Source organism: Glandiceps talaboti, chromosome 7 (genome assembly GCF_964340395.1).
Source record: "Glandiceps talaboti chromosome 7, keGlaTala1.1, whole genome shotgun sequence".
NCBI classification, from domain to species: domain Eukaryota; kingdom Metazoa; phylum Hemichordata; class Enteropneusta; family Spengelidae; genus Glandiceps; species Glandiceps talaboti.
Genome location: NC_135555.1, coordinates 6,395,634 through 6,415,624, shown reverse-complemented (window position 1 = coordinate 6,415,624; position 19,991 = coordinate 6,395,634). Strand labels below are relative to the sequence as shown.

At 37.5% G+C, this 19,991-nt stretch overlaps 1 protein-coding gene across 1 annotated transcript; it reads left to right on the top strand.

Annotated features, from left to right (window-relative positions):
* Positions 1–15,066: 15,066 nt before the first annotated feature.
* LOC144437561 (uncharacterized) lies at positions 15,067–19,561 on the top strand. The gene has a single exon (XM_078126523.1). It carries the CDS (start codon positions 15,487–15,489, stop codon positions 16,684–16,686), a length of 1,200 nt encoding a protein of 399 aa, XP_077982649.1. The 5' UTR covers positions 15,067–15,486; the 3' UTR covers positions 16,687–19,561.
* Positions 19,562–19,991: the final 430 nt, after the last annotated feature.

Sequence of the window (19,991 nt, the reverse complement as noted above, 5' to 3'; positions counted from 1 at the left end):
ATAGTTCATTACAATCATGTCCTTTCATTTGATTCATTCTTATTGTTCAAAATTCAATGCGAGGTTGCTTACATATAGTACAAACAATTGAGATAATAGCTAGTGTCAGACTCTGTGACTGTCAGTCAAGCGTGACCTTTAGTAGATCCCTGAGGCCATTTCAACAAGCGAATTTAAGCTAGTGTCGTCAACAACTTCGGACATTTCATCTAATATATCACGAAATGATTGATCTGGCATATCTGTTTGGTGGTTTACCGTTGTGTTGTCACTCTCATGTGTCTCTCCGCTACCGCTGCATAGAACTTCCTGTTCATAGAAGGTGCTGTACATCGAATGTTCCCATGTGTTTGGAAAATTTGGAGTTGAGAAGCTCTGTGACGAATTCTGTAGTTGCTGTTAGGAATAGAAGAAAAACAAAATAATATTAGAGTTGACCGTAAAGGGAGTAATACTGTGGTGGTAGTATGGAGTTGCGAAGTTTTTTGGTTTGGTGATTTTCCAGCTCTTATGATGGTGTGGACGGCAATCAAAACAAATTTGATAGAGCATTCATTTGAGATTTAGATTTAATCCTAGATTTGTTTTTATTAAATTCAAGATAGATATGCATGATTTAACTTTGTCATAACCAAAGCATACGTGTTGATTCTTCATGGTGGATGACGCTGAGAATTTTGTACTTTCTATTTCGTGTGTAGTAATTCTAAGCCATGTGTTATGGAAATTCTAAATACATAGATTTTGATCTTTTGGTGTAGTCATTGGGACAAGCATTGCGATTGGAAACGTATCAGTATCAGTTATTGCATAAAAGACGTGAGTCTATTTTGTCTTTGTGGTGGTGGTGGTGTGAATGGGGAGAGGGTATCAAAGATGTGTTCATTGCACGTCCATTGACGCATTAACTGGAAGAGTTGCTTAATTTGACAATTGATCACACTACAAAATAACTTTCAGGTGATCTGATCAGATCAATGCCAGGGATCTAAACCACTACAAGCGAAACATCGTCACGACGGGTTTCATGAGACGTGTCCAAATTTTAGAAGCGTACTACGAGGCGGTTCACAACCCCCGATATAATCATGGAAGTGTCGGTTATACTTCCATGATATAATATACAGAATGTCAATTATAGTAACTTAAAGATGAACATATAGATATAAAGCTACGTCTGAGAAAAAAACACTGCCATCCTGAATAAACTGAAATTTTATACTAAATCAAAGATCGTGGAGATTCGGAAATTTGACGAAAGCAGATTTACTGAAAACTTAGAGACGATCTGAGCTGAAAACCATCAAGGCATTTCATTGTAATGTAGCGTAGCATCATCAAGGTGTCAAAATTTCATGTCACCCGAATCCAGATGTTATTCTTCCCTTCAACGGTCGTGTCTCAACAGGCAATGAATGTCGACTTTTTGCTGTGATCATAGGCATTAGAGAGAGAGGGGGAGATCTCAAACGTTTATGGTTGAGTACAGCAGATGTGGTATACCCCAATGTTATCTACTCAGTAGAAATAAAGTTATTTAAAGTAACTTTACACATATATTTGTACCCTTCCTTGGCTAGCATAAACATTTGAAAGAAAGTGGCTTACCTCATATTGGGGACAGTGTTTTGGGTCTTCTTGTTTCTTGCTGTAATCAGAGTCTTTGTGGACATCGTCAGTGTAAAACGCTTCTTCATACGGAATTTCACTAGGTAGATCGCCGTACAGTTCTGATGGTGTTTCTTGGTCTTGAATATCTACATCCCTGAAGTGACTGGACGAGGTGTTCTTAGTTTGGTATCTGCAGTCGGGCACGGATCTGTTCAGAATTTGGCAATCGTTGTTGTATGAAGGTGTGTTGTAGCATGGATCATGGAAGTATTGTTCCGTGCTTGGATGGTTGTAGTAACTATGGGTTGCCTGATGATGTGATGAGCTGGAGGTCGAATGACTGCAATGTTGCTGGTAGTTGGCCTTCATAGGTTGTTGGTAGCTATGACCATATGATGAGGTATTGACAACGGCTTGCGTGTGACCACGGTTTACTGTCGATTGCTCTTGAATACGACATGCATACGAGTTCGTGGGAATGTTCTCTGACAGGCTTTCTTGTTTGATGAAGTTAATGGAACGAGATTTACTACAACTATCCTTGTCTTCGCGTTTTATCAGTTGTGTTTCCTTCCTGACCTCGGCAGCTGCTGCGACTGCATCTCCGACAAGGTAATCAACCAGCTTCGCCTTCAGTTTACCCATGTCCAATTTAGGGCTAGGCTTTACAGCCCAAAAGTTGTCTTTGCCGAAAGGTCTTCGACGGTCCCGGAGAACTTTACTGAATCTTCCGCTGGCTGACAAATTGTGACGAACGCTATTTCTCCACCCAGTGTAGTCGCCCTGAAAACAGTGGAAGGTACGCTCGAGATATTCTGTAATTTCACGTAATGTAAGCATCTTATTCGGTGAGGACTCTATGGCTATGGTGATCAGCTCGATAAAAGAGAACGGTGGTTTAGAGTGTCGTTGATAATTAGGTCTAGACATTCCACGGGTGGACTGACGTTTCAACGATGCTGCACTATTCATTCTAGTAGATTTCGCGTATGTTCGATGCAAGAGGTGGTGATCTTTAGAGGACAAACGTTTCCTACAAACGCTCCGAGTAGAGTGATGAAAAAAGTGCAATGCTGCCCAAATTATAAAGAGTTTTCACGGATTACTTTGTGTTCTCACACCTCTAAACCACCAATCGATTGGCTGCTAACAACCACCCAAGGTGTCATTTACTCAATCAGCCTTATCACCCCTTCTAAATTAGAAGCTAATCGCTTGAACTTGGCGTTAATTGGCCAATGACACGCGTCACTGAATGAAGCCATAAACTTTGTATTTTTCAACAACAAAACCCATCGGAATGTGCAACCGGTTTATTCATTTGAAAAAGTTGCTGTTTCTAAATTTGGAAATGTCATAGAATTTTCTTCAAAAGTATTCATAGCCTACGTTTCGAAAATGAAATGTCAAGATTTGTGTGTTTTGTTATATTTAGTCGTGTGGAGGTGCGGGAAATCGCATCTTAACGGATCAACACAACCAATTCGCACCTTTAGCAATCGAAGACTTCCTGCTAGCAAAGAAAGGGAGGAGCAGCTGGTCGATTTTGAAGTGTTGTTTTTTGTTGTTTTATGGGTAAAAGTAGTGCATTACTTCAGTAAAAACAACATGAAAACACATGCGTGTAGATGGATTACATGCAATGTAGGCTTGACTACCTGTCAATCAATTCTATAAATCAATCGCCGTTAATCCATCTTTGCGCAATACAAATTGAAATTTATCCCATTTTGTTTCAGATTTCAAACGTTTGTTTATTTTTTTATTTATTCGCTGCTTACTCTTCTCTGTATGCACCTACGATTACAAATACATTGATTTTGTGATATTCACTAGTTCGAACAAGGAGAGATCAATTTCTTTGGTTTCCTATACGAAATGTGTCACAAATGTGTACTTTTGGTCCACATTCGCTAAATTTTACATCTATAGCCTACAGCCTGCTCATCAAGCGAACACTTTTGTGTGTCATTCATCCCCTCCTCCCCTACCCAACCGGTACCCCACCCCCGTTGTATAAAAAATGAGGTCGTTATGTACACTTGTTCATACTCATGAAAATATTGCTCACCTCCGCGGCTATATATACTACGTAACAATAATTATGGACAGCCAATCTTTACTATTTGTACAGCAACAGTAAAAAGGAAATAGAAAAAAACTCAGACCACTATAATTTCTATAGTGGTCTGAGAAAAAAACACATACACACACATTTTGCCTAATATTTTTTTCCCGTGGCCCCTTAATGATTCTTCTCGCTACACAAGTTTGAACATTTCCGGATTTAAAACCATAAGTAAATTGAGGAGATAAAGAGCAAAAAAAAATAAACGGTAAACAAAAACAACAAAACGTAGTTGGGATAAAATAAAAAGGAGAAGGCACAATAGCGTTAGTACATGTAATATGATGTTGGATTTTACTAGTCTATGGTCGCAACGGTTATAGCGGTGTTCTCAATACGATAGAAAGGGAATATCACGTGTCAACAATTAATGGAAAATGAAATGCATAAAATTTTGGTTGTCTTTTGGTTGCATGATGAAAATAGATGACATTGTCTGTGATTATCACGTCACGTGTTTGTTTGAGTCACACAGTATATTCCGTACTTCGTTTCATTATGTGACATCAAGTTGACCGGTGCATTGTGGTATCATCGTGTATATACAATAGAAAGGAATAAAAAAGACTCGTACCCTTACTCTCCGGTACTTCAGACAATCATAAATTCTGCTTTTAAGTTTTATAATGATCTGAGCACCAAGGTATCAAGCATCTCCCTACCAAAATTGTGTGAATTAGTTTTCTTTTCTTTCTTTTTTATTAAGTGTTAATTTTTGACACATTTTCGATTCCTTTTTACTTAGACATTAATACATCCATGCTTAGACTCAGTAGAAAAGAAAAACAATATTATAGAATGGCGTCAAAGAAACACCTTTTAGAAAAAAGAATAGCAACAACGACAAACGATGAAAACAGTGTGTGTTTACACACAGACATGTGTTACTTGTCTGTGGTTTACACTTGTCGTGACACTGTACGTGTGGTATAAGCATGATGGAGCAAGACATGGAGGTAGAAATAGTAGAAACACAGTCTTCCTACGTCCATGTAGTAAGTTAAGTAAAGATGATTAATAGGTCATCTGCAGATAGAGGGTATAGTACTGGACTTGGACAAGTTAGTGAAAATACAAAGGCCATTCTGCATGACTACACAGTGAATCAAGTGGCGCTGTAATCAGAACACAACATCGAATCAAAATGTTGGACTTTGTCATGACAACCGGATGTATACTCATTACGTTTTTAAGTTATGAGAATGTATTGGAAACGTCAATTTTATTCTTTTAAAAAATCGACTAGATATATTGAAAACGTGACTTGAAAGTGAAGAATAAAACACAGAAAAAAATATGAAAAAAGGTAAAGTACATATTTTAGGGAACTGCGGTCTTTTCAGGGATATAATCTTATTTATTCAGAAGTTTGAAGACTCCAGCTAAACCCAACGCGAGTATCACTTATACACCCATGGTAGAATATATCAATTTTGCCGTCATCGTTCGTTTTCTCACCTGTAAACGAAATAAACCAAAATTGGAAAGTAGCAAACAGCGTAGGTGGTTGTGATCACGGGGTGGGGCGCCTGTTACGCTAGTTCGAAGGTCAATGACCCTGAACACTTGCACGCACGCCTATCCCCTTACAACCCCGTGATACAACCAACCTTGTTGTCAGAAAGTACACGTTAGATTAATGACATGCAACTTGTGATCTCACCAAGTACCAACGAACATCGCGCATTTTTAAAAGACTCAAGCGAGAAACCAATACATTAAAACAAATAAAGATAAACTAGCAATCTGGATAAAAACGTTCACAAATTGAAAAAATCTTTTGTTAGGATAAACTCTCCAAGTTGATGTTCGATGCAGGGGACCATGAAACCATGTGCGAGCCAGTGGAAACTGGTCTGCTTTCGCAAAGCATGTTGGCATTGGCTACCACCATTGTCATGAAGTTGGCTGGTGGTTCACGGCAACCTCCGGCAGATCGGCAACGGAGCAACTGAAATTTTGGATACTGCGACTATACTTATTTGAGAGGGCTCTGTACGACCATGGACCATGGTCATTTATTGACAAAATTCACAGGGGAGGTACCGTGACAATGTTGATGTTGTTATTGTTGTTTTTCGGTGTAAATTTGTTTATCTGTATTTTTTTCTTTATTGAAAAAACACCCACAAGACTACAGTTGTTGGTGTACAAAATGCTTCGGAAAATGAACCTTTTTACAGCGTTTACAATTACATTTACGATTTGTTTCTTGGAGTACTTTTACTAGTATAAATACAACTATACTGTTCTTGAATCTCCATATTGTTCATCTTGTTGTATTATACATGTTTGTATTCTCAAACAGCTTTTAGGTTTCAACAAAAAAGACAAAAAGAAAGTGAAGGCGAAAAAAAGGCCATGCTTTGTCACATCATGGAAATACTTTTATGGTCACATCTACGACAAGACCGGTGTAACAGAAAAGTATGGTGTAACCAGCACCTTTACAACGACTGAGAATCCAAAGGGGGAAAAGACAGTCGCAAATATACACAGTAAAATCCCTCCATTTTGCAAAGTATTGAACTGGTAGTATGCCCTTTGTTTTGTTCTTGAAATAAAACGTGACAAAATTACAACGAAGCAGTTCAGAAACAAAGCCGTTCCAGGTTTCATGAAAACTTCCCGTCCATTGTCTAATGGTGAAACCTGTCAAAAAAAACATCTGTAGTCATTCTATTGTGTGGGGGAGAGAGGGAGGGAGAAGTCAGAGTATTCCAGCTGTTTCCAGTATCTAATCCCATTGTATCCTATTTCGTGTTTGACAATTAGGAAATGTCAAAAAAAAGAAAACAAATATCCACAGATTATTCGGAATAACAGTTGGATAAACATAAAAGTGTGAAGACGTGCCACGCGCTCTTTTTCTGGCTATTAAAAATGGTATGCCTAGCTTTCTTGATTCACGATAGAGATTCACAACAAAGTTTGGAGTCACAGTTCCTCTATCATCACGTGATAGAGGGACTGTGGTGTACAGTAACCCGATCCATAGTACCTTTTATATTTAGCCTTTTGAGTTTATTTGTCCGTGAGATCATAAAGAGACCCCTTAGATGTTTTGTCTGAATACGATTTGATTTTATCAACAGATATCATAATTTTGAATGAAGAGAATCGAGATTTTGACTAAATTATTGTGGCTATCTAGAAAATATGGCATGTTTTATTTATTTTTCCGGGTTTGGGGAACAAGGACGTATCTATTTTGAATTTCTTTCAGTCTGATAATGTATTTTGACTTGAATTATGTTAGTCAAGCCTACATTCTCGCAAACCAGAGTACGTGTTCTGTTGAAGCAACGAAATACCACGCTCTTTGGAGATTTTCTTTTCCAAGTCTCATAATCGTCAAATGTTTTTGATGTTTAGTTTTACAAAGGAAATTAATATTTTCCTGGACTTTGCTTTATTTTTCCCAGTTGCTTTTCTCCGCGTTCACCCGAATATATACGTAAATCACACACCCAGGTTATACGTAATCACCCACCCAGGTTATACGTAATCACCCACCCATGCTATCATTCCACACAAAAATCCACAGTTGTTTGTGTTGTGTTAACAATATTTTATTCAAATAATGAAAAAAAGACCGGCGACTTGAGCAAGTACAAAATCATTGCTTTTCTCGTTCTGTAAACAACAAACGTAATAATGATCATTTACGGAGACACACTGTGAAAGAATGCATGGTGATCTCTATGACTGAAACTGAAAGTCACTAAATAAGTTTCAAAAATTAGCAATAATTGCGAAACAAAACAAACAATCAACCAATAGTTTTAGATTCTATTGTAGGCTTCAACCACACATTTTCAGTTTTGAAGCATAGAGTCACAACGTGAGGTGTCTCAGTGATCGCGAATTTTCGAAACTGAGATTGTTCCTATAGACTACTATGGCATAAATTTGATACATTCTACTGTAGATCTTGCTATGTAGGGGGACTGTGATTCTACTGTTGATGTATCAGTGAACAGTAATACAGGTGTGTACATCCTTGATTAAACGTATTAGACAAATCTGACAACACAGACAAGCCCTCTGACGGTAAATTGTAGGCATTTCATGTCTTTGCCATTACCCATATCACATAAGGTTAACCCCCAACCACTAGTCGTCATTGTTTTCGCATTCGTAATTCAATAATTTGTTCTTTGCTGTCATTATCTCACACCACTGTCCCTCTATTATCACGTGTTCACACCAATCTTCAGCACCATCACAACCCGTGTATCAACAGCTGCGGTCATAGTACGATGGATTTAAAACATTGAATAAAAGAATTCGAATTCGTACAATAGAGACTTAATACGTATAACTACTGGGATAATCCAGTTCTTTGTCATTTGTAGGAGAATACTAGTATTCAGGTAGAAGATACGCATTTAATATATAGTGACATTACGCAAAAAGCAAGAAATGCTACCCGTCGCTCAGACCTTCTCAAATTTTGTATAGATCATTATTTGTAGCCAGCAGTTTAATCTGTGTAGTAGTTTAGTACACGGGATGAGTTGAATGAACTATAGGGAGGGGTTCTGTCAGTGGGGGGTAGATAGGAGGCTACTACAGAATGGTCAATAGGTTTACATTCGTAAAAGGTAACTTGATTTTAGAATGCCTAAGTAACATTAATCTCACGTAGTTAATTCGTCTTAATGTGACGTCACCAAATTAACATGCTTGCCGTTGTAAGTACCTATCTCCTCGTAGTTCCCTTGCTCATTCATTCATTCATTCATTCATTCACTCATTCATTTATTCATTCATTTATCCATTCATTCATCCATCCATCCATTCATTCATTCATTCATTCATTCATTCATTCATTCATTCATTCATTCATTCATTCATTCATTCATTCACTCATTCATTCATTCGTCTGCTCGTCCATCAACTCACTCCATCCATCCAGCCAGCAAGCAAGCAAGCAAACCATCCATCCATCAACCTTCTAGGTTAATATCGTCGTTGGTGGCGCTAGCGCTACTCACACGCTACGTGAGGCTTTCGACATCGTTGAAATGACAAATTCTAAAGTTTATTTAATTATTGTCCCTTCTATCGTCTTGGTAAATGTGGTTGACATTCCTTGTTTTAATATTTACATTGATGTTCATAGGTGGCGGTTTTATACTTAGTAAATGGTTTGAAAAGTACACGATAGCTATATACACACTCTCGACCGTTACATTACTAGCAAGTTGTCCCATAGCTATTCGACCTGAGATAACCTTCCGATTCCGAAAGTAATTTTTTTGTCAATTAGCCAACATAGTTTTAAATATGCAGCTATCCAAACTTGGAATTCTGTGCCCACAACAATAAGAAAGACCAACAATAGGCAAATATTTAAGGCGAAACTAAAACAGTATTTTTTGAGGGGATGACTAAATCTTCCCGACCCTTTAACTTGCCTCTATAATTTCATATCTGTATGTATGGTTTTTATTTATTTCTATTCATATTATTTGCTACTCCGAGAGAGTTTCAGTATGTAATAATAATATCTCGTACCCGAAATTAGCCTTAAGTTTCGATTCATGAACGTTTGGTCCATGGACTTTGATTAGTTCCTCGGGAACTATTTCCATGGCCCTCATCAGAATTCTGTTTTGTATTACTATCAAAGAATGTATATTTTGTTTTCATTTTCTGGTGGAATAAATTTCAATTCAATTCAATTCAAAACAACTTATGACCCATTAGCGACGTTGTTGGAACGACCTCTTGCAGGCCTAATGATGGCGACTGCACATTGAAACAATTCCAGAAAGCTTTCCAGAACGTTTACGTGCTCTATGAAAGTTTCATCCTGTTGTGTTATTTCTTGTCTGTATGTTTTTATCTTATTATGAACCGTTCCATATCGAGTTACACCGTAACTGGTGTATATTGGAGATAGTTTAGTTTACATGGGTTTATCTTTATGTTGTACATATATTAGTATATTGAAGTACATTTGTATGTTGAGTTGCCACGTCTGAGTTTACCTGTATATTGTAATAAACCATTGTCACAGTGCTCTTTTTCATATAGCATGTATTACGTCACCAGTTTATGTCATCTACTCACTACAATTACACGTGTAAAGATATGCAACGTCAATACTAAGCCATGTATACAAACTGTCGCAAACAAATTCTACAGGTGTTGGGAAGTCGATTTTACACGAAAAGACCAAACTGCGGTTAACTCATCGTACATGGTGTTACTTTGAGATGTAATATATACCCTAACTGGTAGAGGTATTAAACTAAATTAAACTTCATCCCCTCGGCAACCACCAAATTGCCTATATTTCAATACCAACCACCCGACTTAAACCTTCATTTCTCAACCTCTCTAGACTTCGAAAACATAGATTTTACCTCAGGTATCAATATGAGAAGATATTCTCATCAAATTAGAACTTTATTTCGTAGTTTTAATCAAAGTTCTTGAGACGGCGAAAAGGTGTACACCGTCGTTGGTGGCGCTATTCCTAACTTTCTGTACTGTACTGGAGTATTAAAAAGACTCAAAGAGTCGGTAGCATGCACTCCGTAAAAAGGTATCGTAACGCTCGGGTGAGGGCGATATTCTAAGTTTATGCGTATGAACTGAATGCATTCTTCAAGTAAACTTTGTCATTTATAGTAGTATCATAAATGGTCCTCACCACTTACTGTAAACTCCGACGTGTGGAACGTCTCTCTCTGATATGGTACTTATAAAACTTGAGTTTTCAAGTAAGAACGAAAAAATACCATAAAAACTGAGGAAGGTATTATATGTCCAATCATTTCAACAATAGCAAGAGTGTAATTTGTAGATTCAAAGACTTGTCTTTGTCATTTTTGTTTCAAATGTAGACCTGGATTTGATATATTCGATGAGATCCTTTCAAATTGAAGGTAAGCTGGAATGTTTAGGGTTGCAGGTGGTACATGATGCATCATCCCGGAGCAAAAGTAATAATATATCAAACTCCGTGGCGTTTAGTCTATTTTTATGCATAAACTTTCAAACATTTTACAACTTAGAACTGTAAATCAAATTCAGAATCTCCTTCTGGATCCGTTCCTTTACCATACATGGATAGACCATAACGTAATTAGCACGCAATTACTGTTTAAACTTTCACTGCCGCGGGCCGTCACCTCAACCGTGCGTCGAACTCAGTGAAACCCGTTATACTTCTAGCTAGCTATAAATGTGGCAATACATGCAACGAAATTATTACAAAGTGCTGAACTCCAGCATGTCAACAATATTCCAATGTAAAACACCAAATTATTTAAAATGTAAACTGTTACACGCATACAGACACGTTCCATGTGACAGCTACCTACCAGAGCGATTGTTCAATTCTAATACTCCTGGAAATCCCATGGTGGCCATAATTAGAAAATATTGTTCACGGATGAAGTGACTGCCTTTATGCTTCAATATGTAATACTCATAAATATAACAGATAAGACAGGAACTGAATAAACTTGATTATGATTAATGATAGCAGAAATTAATACAACACCATGAGTAAACATATTTAACAGATTAAAAAAAAGAGTGATTAGTTAAGGTTATTTGTTCTCATTTTATTAGCCAAATGTGTACGGAATTCGCTATACGGTTTTCTTTTTTTTTCAATGAATATAGCAAGGAACCGTAAATGGGTGGTTAGATAGATGTTTTTGCACACAGACCCGGTTTAAAGTTTTCCACCGCTATCATTACGTGTGAAGTAAGGAATCTTCTTCAAAAGACTGTATACGTTTTTGCTGGTATACATTGCTACTACATTTAAAAGGATTGGGGGTGGTTGATAACTAGGAATCTAACAGCTGTCGATTCTTTGGATTTAATTCAAATTTTGACCGATTCGAGTCTATTTAAAGGTTTCATTTGCCAACCCATGGTATACATCATTCGTTTCAAGTGAGAGCACACCCCAACCCCCACACACTCACATACAAATAACAGTGTACACGATTCGCCCTATCAACCTATGAATAAGTACAATGTCCGTCGATATGAAATATACATACTGAAATAAACATACCAGTGAGGTTCAATACCGTCAGTATGAAATAAACATACCAGTGAGGTTCAATACTGTCAGTATGAAATAAACATACCAGTGAGGTTCAATACTGTCAGTATGAAATAAACATACCAGTGAGGTTCAATACCGTCAATATGAAATGAACATACCAGTGAGGTTCAATACCGTCAGTATGAAATGAACATACCAGTGAGGTTCAATACCGTCAATATGAAATAAACATACCAGTGAGGTTCAATACCGTCAATATGAAATGAACATTCCAGTGAGGTTCAATACCTTCAGTATGAAATAAACATACCAGTGAGGTTCAACACCGTCAGTATGAAATAAACATACCAGTGAGGTTCAATACCGTCAGTATGAAATGAACATTCCAGAGAGGTTCAATACTGTCAATATGAAATAAACATACCGGTGAGGTACTGATTTCTTTAATTTATTCTCTATTTGTTATCATAGAGTTTTTATATTCTTCTATGTTTTCAAAATATCATAATGAAATGTATGTGTTCGACAGACACTAACTGTGATATGGACAACACAGCATTAGTTTCTTATACAACCATGCCACAGGGAGTGACGTCGAGTTTGAAGGAATCAATACGATGTGTGGCCAGGCCTGTAAATGATATGAAAATTGCACCGTACATATGACACAGCCTTCAACGTTGTCAAAACTAATGTCATTTTGTAGAGAGAGCCGCGTCCTAAGTTTGACTCCCGCATTTAGTTTGAAACTCGCGTTTTGAAGTGTGGTATTTTGTTTGACGAAAAGAACAGAAAAGTAAAAGAAATAAGATTATAGAAGATATGAAATGAGTACACTGATTGCATAATTGTGCAGTAGGAAAAGAAAATCACAAGAAGAAATCCAACTTGACAGTTCGGTAAAGTAGGTTAAGGCTTCCAGGGTCACAAACCAAACATTTAATATTGTTTCTAATAGCAACAAAATACCACCGCTAAAAATGATATCATTTATTTTTATTCCATTTTAATAGCTATTTCTTTTCTAATTGGTGACTCAGTGCTTGCACAAATACCACAAAAACCACCTCGTTTTTGTCATTAGAACTTTGATTAGCCGTGGAGTAAAATTACAGTCAGAACTGATCATTTTTGATATTTCAATATTTCTCCTAGAAACGTTTAAACAGGGTAAGGATAATAGCTTCCGTTTTCAACCTAAAAAACACATTGACGTCAATTCTACCTTTGACCCCAGGTTGTCATGACAACAGTGTGACTTATTCGTTTACTTTCACCTCATTAATCATGTCAGTAATGACAAGAAGGGAGCCAACATGACAGGATCGCTATTAATCGATGTTTACAAAACACAGCCAGAGAAATGAACACATAATGTCGATTGCACACTGTTGATACACCGTGCTCACGCATATGATCATCGGCCTTCACAGAAACAACCGTAATGGTTCTGTTGTTGGGTTTTTAGTAACTCGTTAGAGCAGAACCAAGTGCACGGAAACTCTGAACTCGCGGAAAACAGTCATTTTCCCAACATTTTATGTGTGTATTTTAGAGTTTTTTTCCCCTCGGGTATTCATAGACGTGAATAATGGTTATCCCCAACTCCCGTATATTTAATGGTTAGGTCCAATCTCAGACAGTTGGACACCTTCTCAATCGCTTAAGGTCACTAAAGTCACTTTCTGTTCAAACAATTATTTCCAAAAGTCCAGTATGTAAACAACGAATTTACAGCAAAAGATTGAAAGTGGCAACATAGACCTATGACCCGCGTCGACGGAGTACATTGCGCAAGTGCAGTAACCTTTAGATTTCAATATTCTGTCCTTAACCACCCTTCAAGTTGTCGCCAAACAGCTACTCCCTGGAACCTGTATAACTCATGATGGTCTGTGAAGAAATTAGGTGAAAACTTTAACTAAAGGTAGAAGGGAAGCGAAAAGAAAACCACAAAAGTAAAGCAAATGTTGAGCTCTGATGCAAAAGCCAGTGTGATATCATCCATGTGATTCATATTCCCTTTCAATAACAGAATCTTTTTTTTTCTAGAATGCCAATGACAAAATGAAACTGCAGGTATTTTACGATTGTACTAGATGGTGTGTACTTGCAGTACAATTTCACGGACTAACGGGTGTACATGTGTATACATATATGCGAATAATACTTCGGTGTTTTTCTTTTGTTTCGTCTTTGTTTTGCACCGTGGTACTGAAATGTACAAGGTGGATTATCCGAGGGCTGGACTACCTGCATCTCTGTTGCAATAACAAAGCGCCCTGTATCGAGTATCCCGGGGAGGACGAGGGGGCGGGTTCTTTTTCCTCGTCATGCTCTCTGTTAAGTACCCTTAAGTCAGTCAAAAAAATACTTTTTTCGAGGGTGGGGGGAGTCTTTTCTTCGTCCTATTACCTCTTCTCAAAATATTTCACAAAATACTAGAGTCCAGAGTTTGATGAAAATGCAAATAACGTGCAGGTTTATCATGAACACGATTTACATAGATATGCATCTAACGAGAAGTAACTCTTAGTTTATCTTATAAGTTTTTTTTCTCTCTCTTTTTTTTGACTTTTTGCCAATATTTATTCAGGTATCAATTTGTGATTTACGTTTAGTCAGGGTGAATTTTCCCCAAATGTGAAAAACAACTACTAACACATTTCTGATGTTAGCTTACAACCATGTATCTCCTATGTGTCGTTTCTCGTATTCGCTCTTGCAGGAAACATATGGCGTTTTGTTGTGGGCTTTATATAATGTTTATAATATCATATCATCTCGGTTCAGTCAAACCATCTCTGTTATATGGCCAACTCAAATTTCCGTGGTGTTTACTGATGCATTTTCTTTGTTTACATGAATACTAACGGTATAGGGGATTGATTCGATTTGAAATTGCCAAAAATACAACGTTACCCGTACTTATAAAGTTACCACACTTGTGTTGGCTAAATCGTTCTCCAAATACAACATCCCGTATCGAACTCTGTAAACGTAATAAAATATTAACCATTCCTTGAGTAATGGGAGCTAAGAATACCTAAATGTTATTCATCTATACTCGGAATATCTGGTTCAATTTAGGAATCCACCCAAAGAGAAAAAAGAAAACGTGGTAAATATTAAGGATTTTAGAAACATTTCATTTTTATCGTGAAACGTTTTAGTAGGATGTTACAACCCAGAATTGAAGTCATGTCAGAAAAGACGCCCCCTCATAAATATTTTTGTTTAAAGTGACGACAGCCATAGCAAAATATATCACTTGCTAGGGCGGTCTTGATTTAGGCAGCTGTCACGCCCGCTACTACCTTCAATAGACAGCTCGACAACGCTATCCACGCGTTCACGCTGTTCGGGACACTTGCAAGGTTGAGACAACGCCAGAGCTATAGTATATCATGCCTCACATGTAGCATGCTAAAAGACTGGGACGAATCAAAACACGAACAAGTTTAAACAGTGGATTGGAAATCGGACAAAGTTGTTCGAAGACAGAAGTCTTGACGCAAGTAGAAAGAGGATAGTCGTGTTCTCTCTTTTACGGCAAATTGTTATCAGCAGGTGGGTCCGGCTAGGTAACAGTTATACAGACGGCTTGAACCCGTATTTGTGCTTCACTCTTTGTGGTGTTCTTTATGATAACCTTTGAAGGTGCTAGGTATTCTGACCTCGGTAACTACAACTACGTTTTACGATGATAGACTCGGTGATACTGAACAACTCGAACACTTCTTCCGTTAGAATTACTCCTCCCAGTGACGACAGGATGGAAGATGTGATAGACGACGATAGACAAGTGGATGTCGAACGAAATTGTGATTCAGAAACCGAAGAAAGGGTAGCGTTGGGAGTTGAAGAGGTGGATGAGCACGGAGCAGAAGTTACAACTCCAGGAGAAGGGAAGACAACCGCATCCTCATCGACGGCTACCGGGAAACAAACTTATCACCGCCACCCTAAACCTCCGTTGTCCTACATCGCTCTCATTGCTATGGCTATTCGTGACTCACCTTCTAAGAAACTAACACTTGCTGAGATCAATGATTATTTAATGAAGAAATATCCTTTCTTCCGCGGCAGCTACACGGGATGGCGAAACTCAGTACGACACAACCTCTCGCTAAATGAATGTTTCACCAAAGTTCTGCGGGATCCTTCACGGCCATGGGGAAAAGATAATTATTGGACAATTAACGAAAATAGCGAATACACTTTTGCCGATGGCGTATTCCGTCGCCGAAGAAAACGAATCAACCGAAAGAAGTCAAGAGTTGGTAGCGGATCAAAACGCGATGACGACGTAGTTTCTATAGAAGACGGTAAAGTAGGGAAATTCAACAGTTCGTTCTCCATCGAAAATATTATGACAAGCAAACCAAACGATGCCTCTAGTTTCTTACATAGCCCCCCTGTCTTTGTAACAGCGAAACCACAATGGCCATACGGGGTGCCAATCCTCCCTGGTCCCCAACGACCGGTATTTCACCAACACGACATAGAACGCATCAAATTTCCCGGTTATGCCGTCACCAATGTCGGACTAAACCCACTAGTCAACATGGTGGCTCCTGCAAATGCCGCTGCGCATCACCACAACTTTTTTCATCCGTACTACCAAGGCTTTCTGCCGACTACCTACCCTTACCCAGCTTTACAAGCCCTCCAGCTCCATGCAAGAACGAAAACACAAATGCCACAGCCGGCACACGTTGGCCATCGTGACGTGATCCGAACAACGATGGTTACAACGTCCGCACCTGTACACCAAAACATGCTACCGGAAGATTTAACAGTTAATAGACAGGCAAGGGGAAATGGAACGAGACCTTCCAACGGAAGTCTCGTACATCGACATACATCAAACAGTTTTAATGTTGAAAATTTGATATCTTAAAAAAAAGGAACGAATTCCGAACGAATGGAAGAAATAACACATTTGTGTTGAACTTTGTAATTATATTGTTCGTTTACTAAAATACCGGACTCTTCATACCGATAAGACGTCACCTCGATCTGCGTCATAAGTTTATTCCAGACGATTGTTTGTATTTCATAACTATATAGACTTGAACGCAGCAACGTAGATCCTAATATACAGATCTGAACGTTGTTAAGTCCAGGTTGTTCAAACGTGTAAGGTCACTCGCTATTTTCTTCTTGTCAGCTCTTAACGTGCAATACGTAATATAAAATGTGGTCTGCCCTTTACGCAGCTTCCCAACAGACATGTAAACCTTCGATTTTTATGGTAAATATAACACGGTAGGATTAATTAAACAGGTTTATTTTGTTTTTCTTGTTTTGTTGAGGGGCGGGAACTTTCAGTGGTCAATTTAACAAAAAAAATCAATGTTTCGATATTTTTTTTGTACAAAATATCACTCACAGACTCGGAATGAGCAAATATTGTGGCCATTCTTTCATACGTGGACACTTTTCTGTATACATGTAATGCAATATCATTCAGAATGTTAACAGTTGCTGACCATTTTCTTTCAATCTATTCCAATGATCACCATGATTAACATAAGGTAAAGAAACGAGACTTTTTACAAGAACGACAACCGTGTTAAAAATCGTTATGTTTTTTTTAGAATCGACCTCGAGTTTCATTTCATAAGTCTTGTAAACTTGTTTGGTGTCTATGTATTCACAGACGGACGTGTTATCAGGATTTATATTTTACGTTTTCTGTCACATAGCTTCATGAAACAAATAGCGTTTCATGATGTCATAAATAACAATTCAGTTGTTTTATCTTCATCTAGGTTTACCAATCATTTCATTCGGTCCTGATTCTACCCCAAAATGTTTGAAGGGGGGGGGGGGAACTGACTATCAGTTGTATGGTACTTTTCCACTGAGGGTACAAAGGTTACATTTTACCTGGATTGGGTGATTTATTTTAAAACATGTAAAGAAAATCCGTATGTTTGTTATTTTATATGTTTAGTTGACTGTGTGTATGGCCTCAATTGTAGGCATACATACTCTAAAATAAGAAAACGCGGAGGTGTAGAATGGCTACACGAATTGTAGCTGGTTGCTGTAAACATAAGATATATATCACTTCATCGTACCCTCATAACTAAAAATAATTTGTTTTGTCCTAACCGAGAATACTGAGTAAATAAATTTGTCTCTAAATTTTTTTTTTAATTTTATGGTGTTAAAATATTGGAAATGTAACATTAACATCAGTACACGACGGGAGTAGAGACCAACAGAAGATATTAATTTGACTAGCTAGTTGTTAGCTGTTGACAGGCTTCGGTTTTTGAAAAAAAAATTAAAACGCCTTATAGATTCATTCATTAATTTGAAGTGAAATCCTACAGCTTGAGGCAGATCTTCTGTAAATCTAACATAAAGGAGCACTGTTGGAATGTAAGAGTCAACTCTCGAATGGATGTCAGTGTCTGATGAAAGGAGATCACAACATCTACAAATTGAATATACAATTTGTTTAGTATACTGTTGTCGCTTTCAAGTAAACGATTTAAATAACCCAGTATCAAAGTGTTGAATTGAGATAACATATACACTAAATTTTCCAAGCTAATGTACGTTATTTTGTGAAAAAGCTAGTAATTATTTGGGAATCGGTTAAAATTTTCTATTTTCGGTAACAATGAATATTTTGATGGTAGGCCTTGCCGGGGAAATAAAATTACTCTGTGAAAGCTAAGTGGATTAATATGGGCGTAAACCAGCAATGGAATTATTACAACCGTGAGTCGTCTATTTTCGCTTGTTTGATCATATATCATGTATTCTGCTGTGAGAAAGCTGTTATGGTCCCCGTATGGGATCTTACTTACTGAAAGATCTGAATAGACTCCTAATACACATCAAATCGTTTCCTCAAGAAATTTATATTAATCATGGTGATCTAGTACTTAAAATGAAGGGTGCAGTCTGATTGGGTTTTTCAAAATATCATTTTGGTACAGGCAAAAAGGCAACGAGCTCTATAGAATTAAATTTTGGACACTTAAGTGACTTGTTTGTGTACTTTCAATCATTATTCTACATGTATACTAGACTCAATGTATCAGTCGAGTGTTCCTGATATGTATTGCTGTGGTTTAACGGTCGTTGATATACCCAAGTTATGAACAACGGTGCAGAAACGCGTCCTTTTTTTACCATATCGACTTTGGTTGAACAGACAAACAGACGACCCTGATTCCAATATGCAGTTACCACAGATGCTATACAGTGATTTGGACAATACTCAACAAATGTGAATGCATTTTCAACATAATAGCAACAACAATAACAACAACAACAATAACAACAACAAAATCAGTTTGTACTTTTCATACAAGATGGCGATTACCACTAGAAGTGGTTGCCCTAACAATGAAATGCCACGTGGTAGTCATATGCAATAAATATATAAACACTACTGTAAATTTCCAAGAAATTGTATACACAGTCGATATATGAACTTTTACAAGCTTTGCATTACTTGTGTATGTCATATGGCTTGTTTATTTTATGTAGTACTGTTATATTGTGTACTGTTGATTTCATACAGATTATTAGCCACGAAGTGGTTGTCTGTTTCATAATTACAATGTTGTTATGTGAGTTTGGTAGATCTACAATGGGGATTGGTGATGTACATACAATATTCAATTAATTTTTGACCAGAAATCTATAAATTTTATAGTTGATATGGCTCGTTTCTTGATAACTAATTATTGACTTTGTTTGGAGAAGGAAATTAACTCTGGGACTATTTGGGGAACATCGTAATAAAATTATGACTTTATGAAATGTATACGTGATGTGGTACTGAGAGTTATTGCTGTATATTTCACATTTCACACACAAAAAATTCACCATCATGCTTGAATGAAACCGACAGTTGTGTGTATTTCGGTGAATGTTGACATGTCTCACAAACTCGTGTCAATTTCAGTTGTAAAATGGAATGTTTTGAGAAGTTTACGTAGGACGTGCGAGTAAAACCTCTTTGTATGAATCACGTAGGCTATAAGGTATTGGTTATCCGCCCACCGTACGTGAGGTCCCACTAAAGTTAACGGAAAGCGGTGCTATTTGACCACCAGTTAATCCCGATATCGTCTGACAGTCGGCCCATCCCGCACACATTTGATGCTGCTTTCCGGTTTTTCTAAACTATTCCTTATATAAACCGTTTCCTATACCATTTACACACCGTATTTG

Coding starts and splice junctions, on each gene's coding strand:
- LOC144437561 (XM_078126523.1), top strand. CDS start 15,487: ATGATAGACTCGGTGATACTGAACAACTCGAACACTTCTTCCGTTAGA.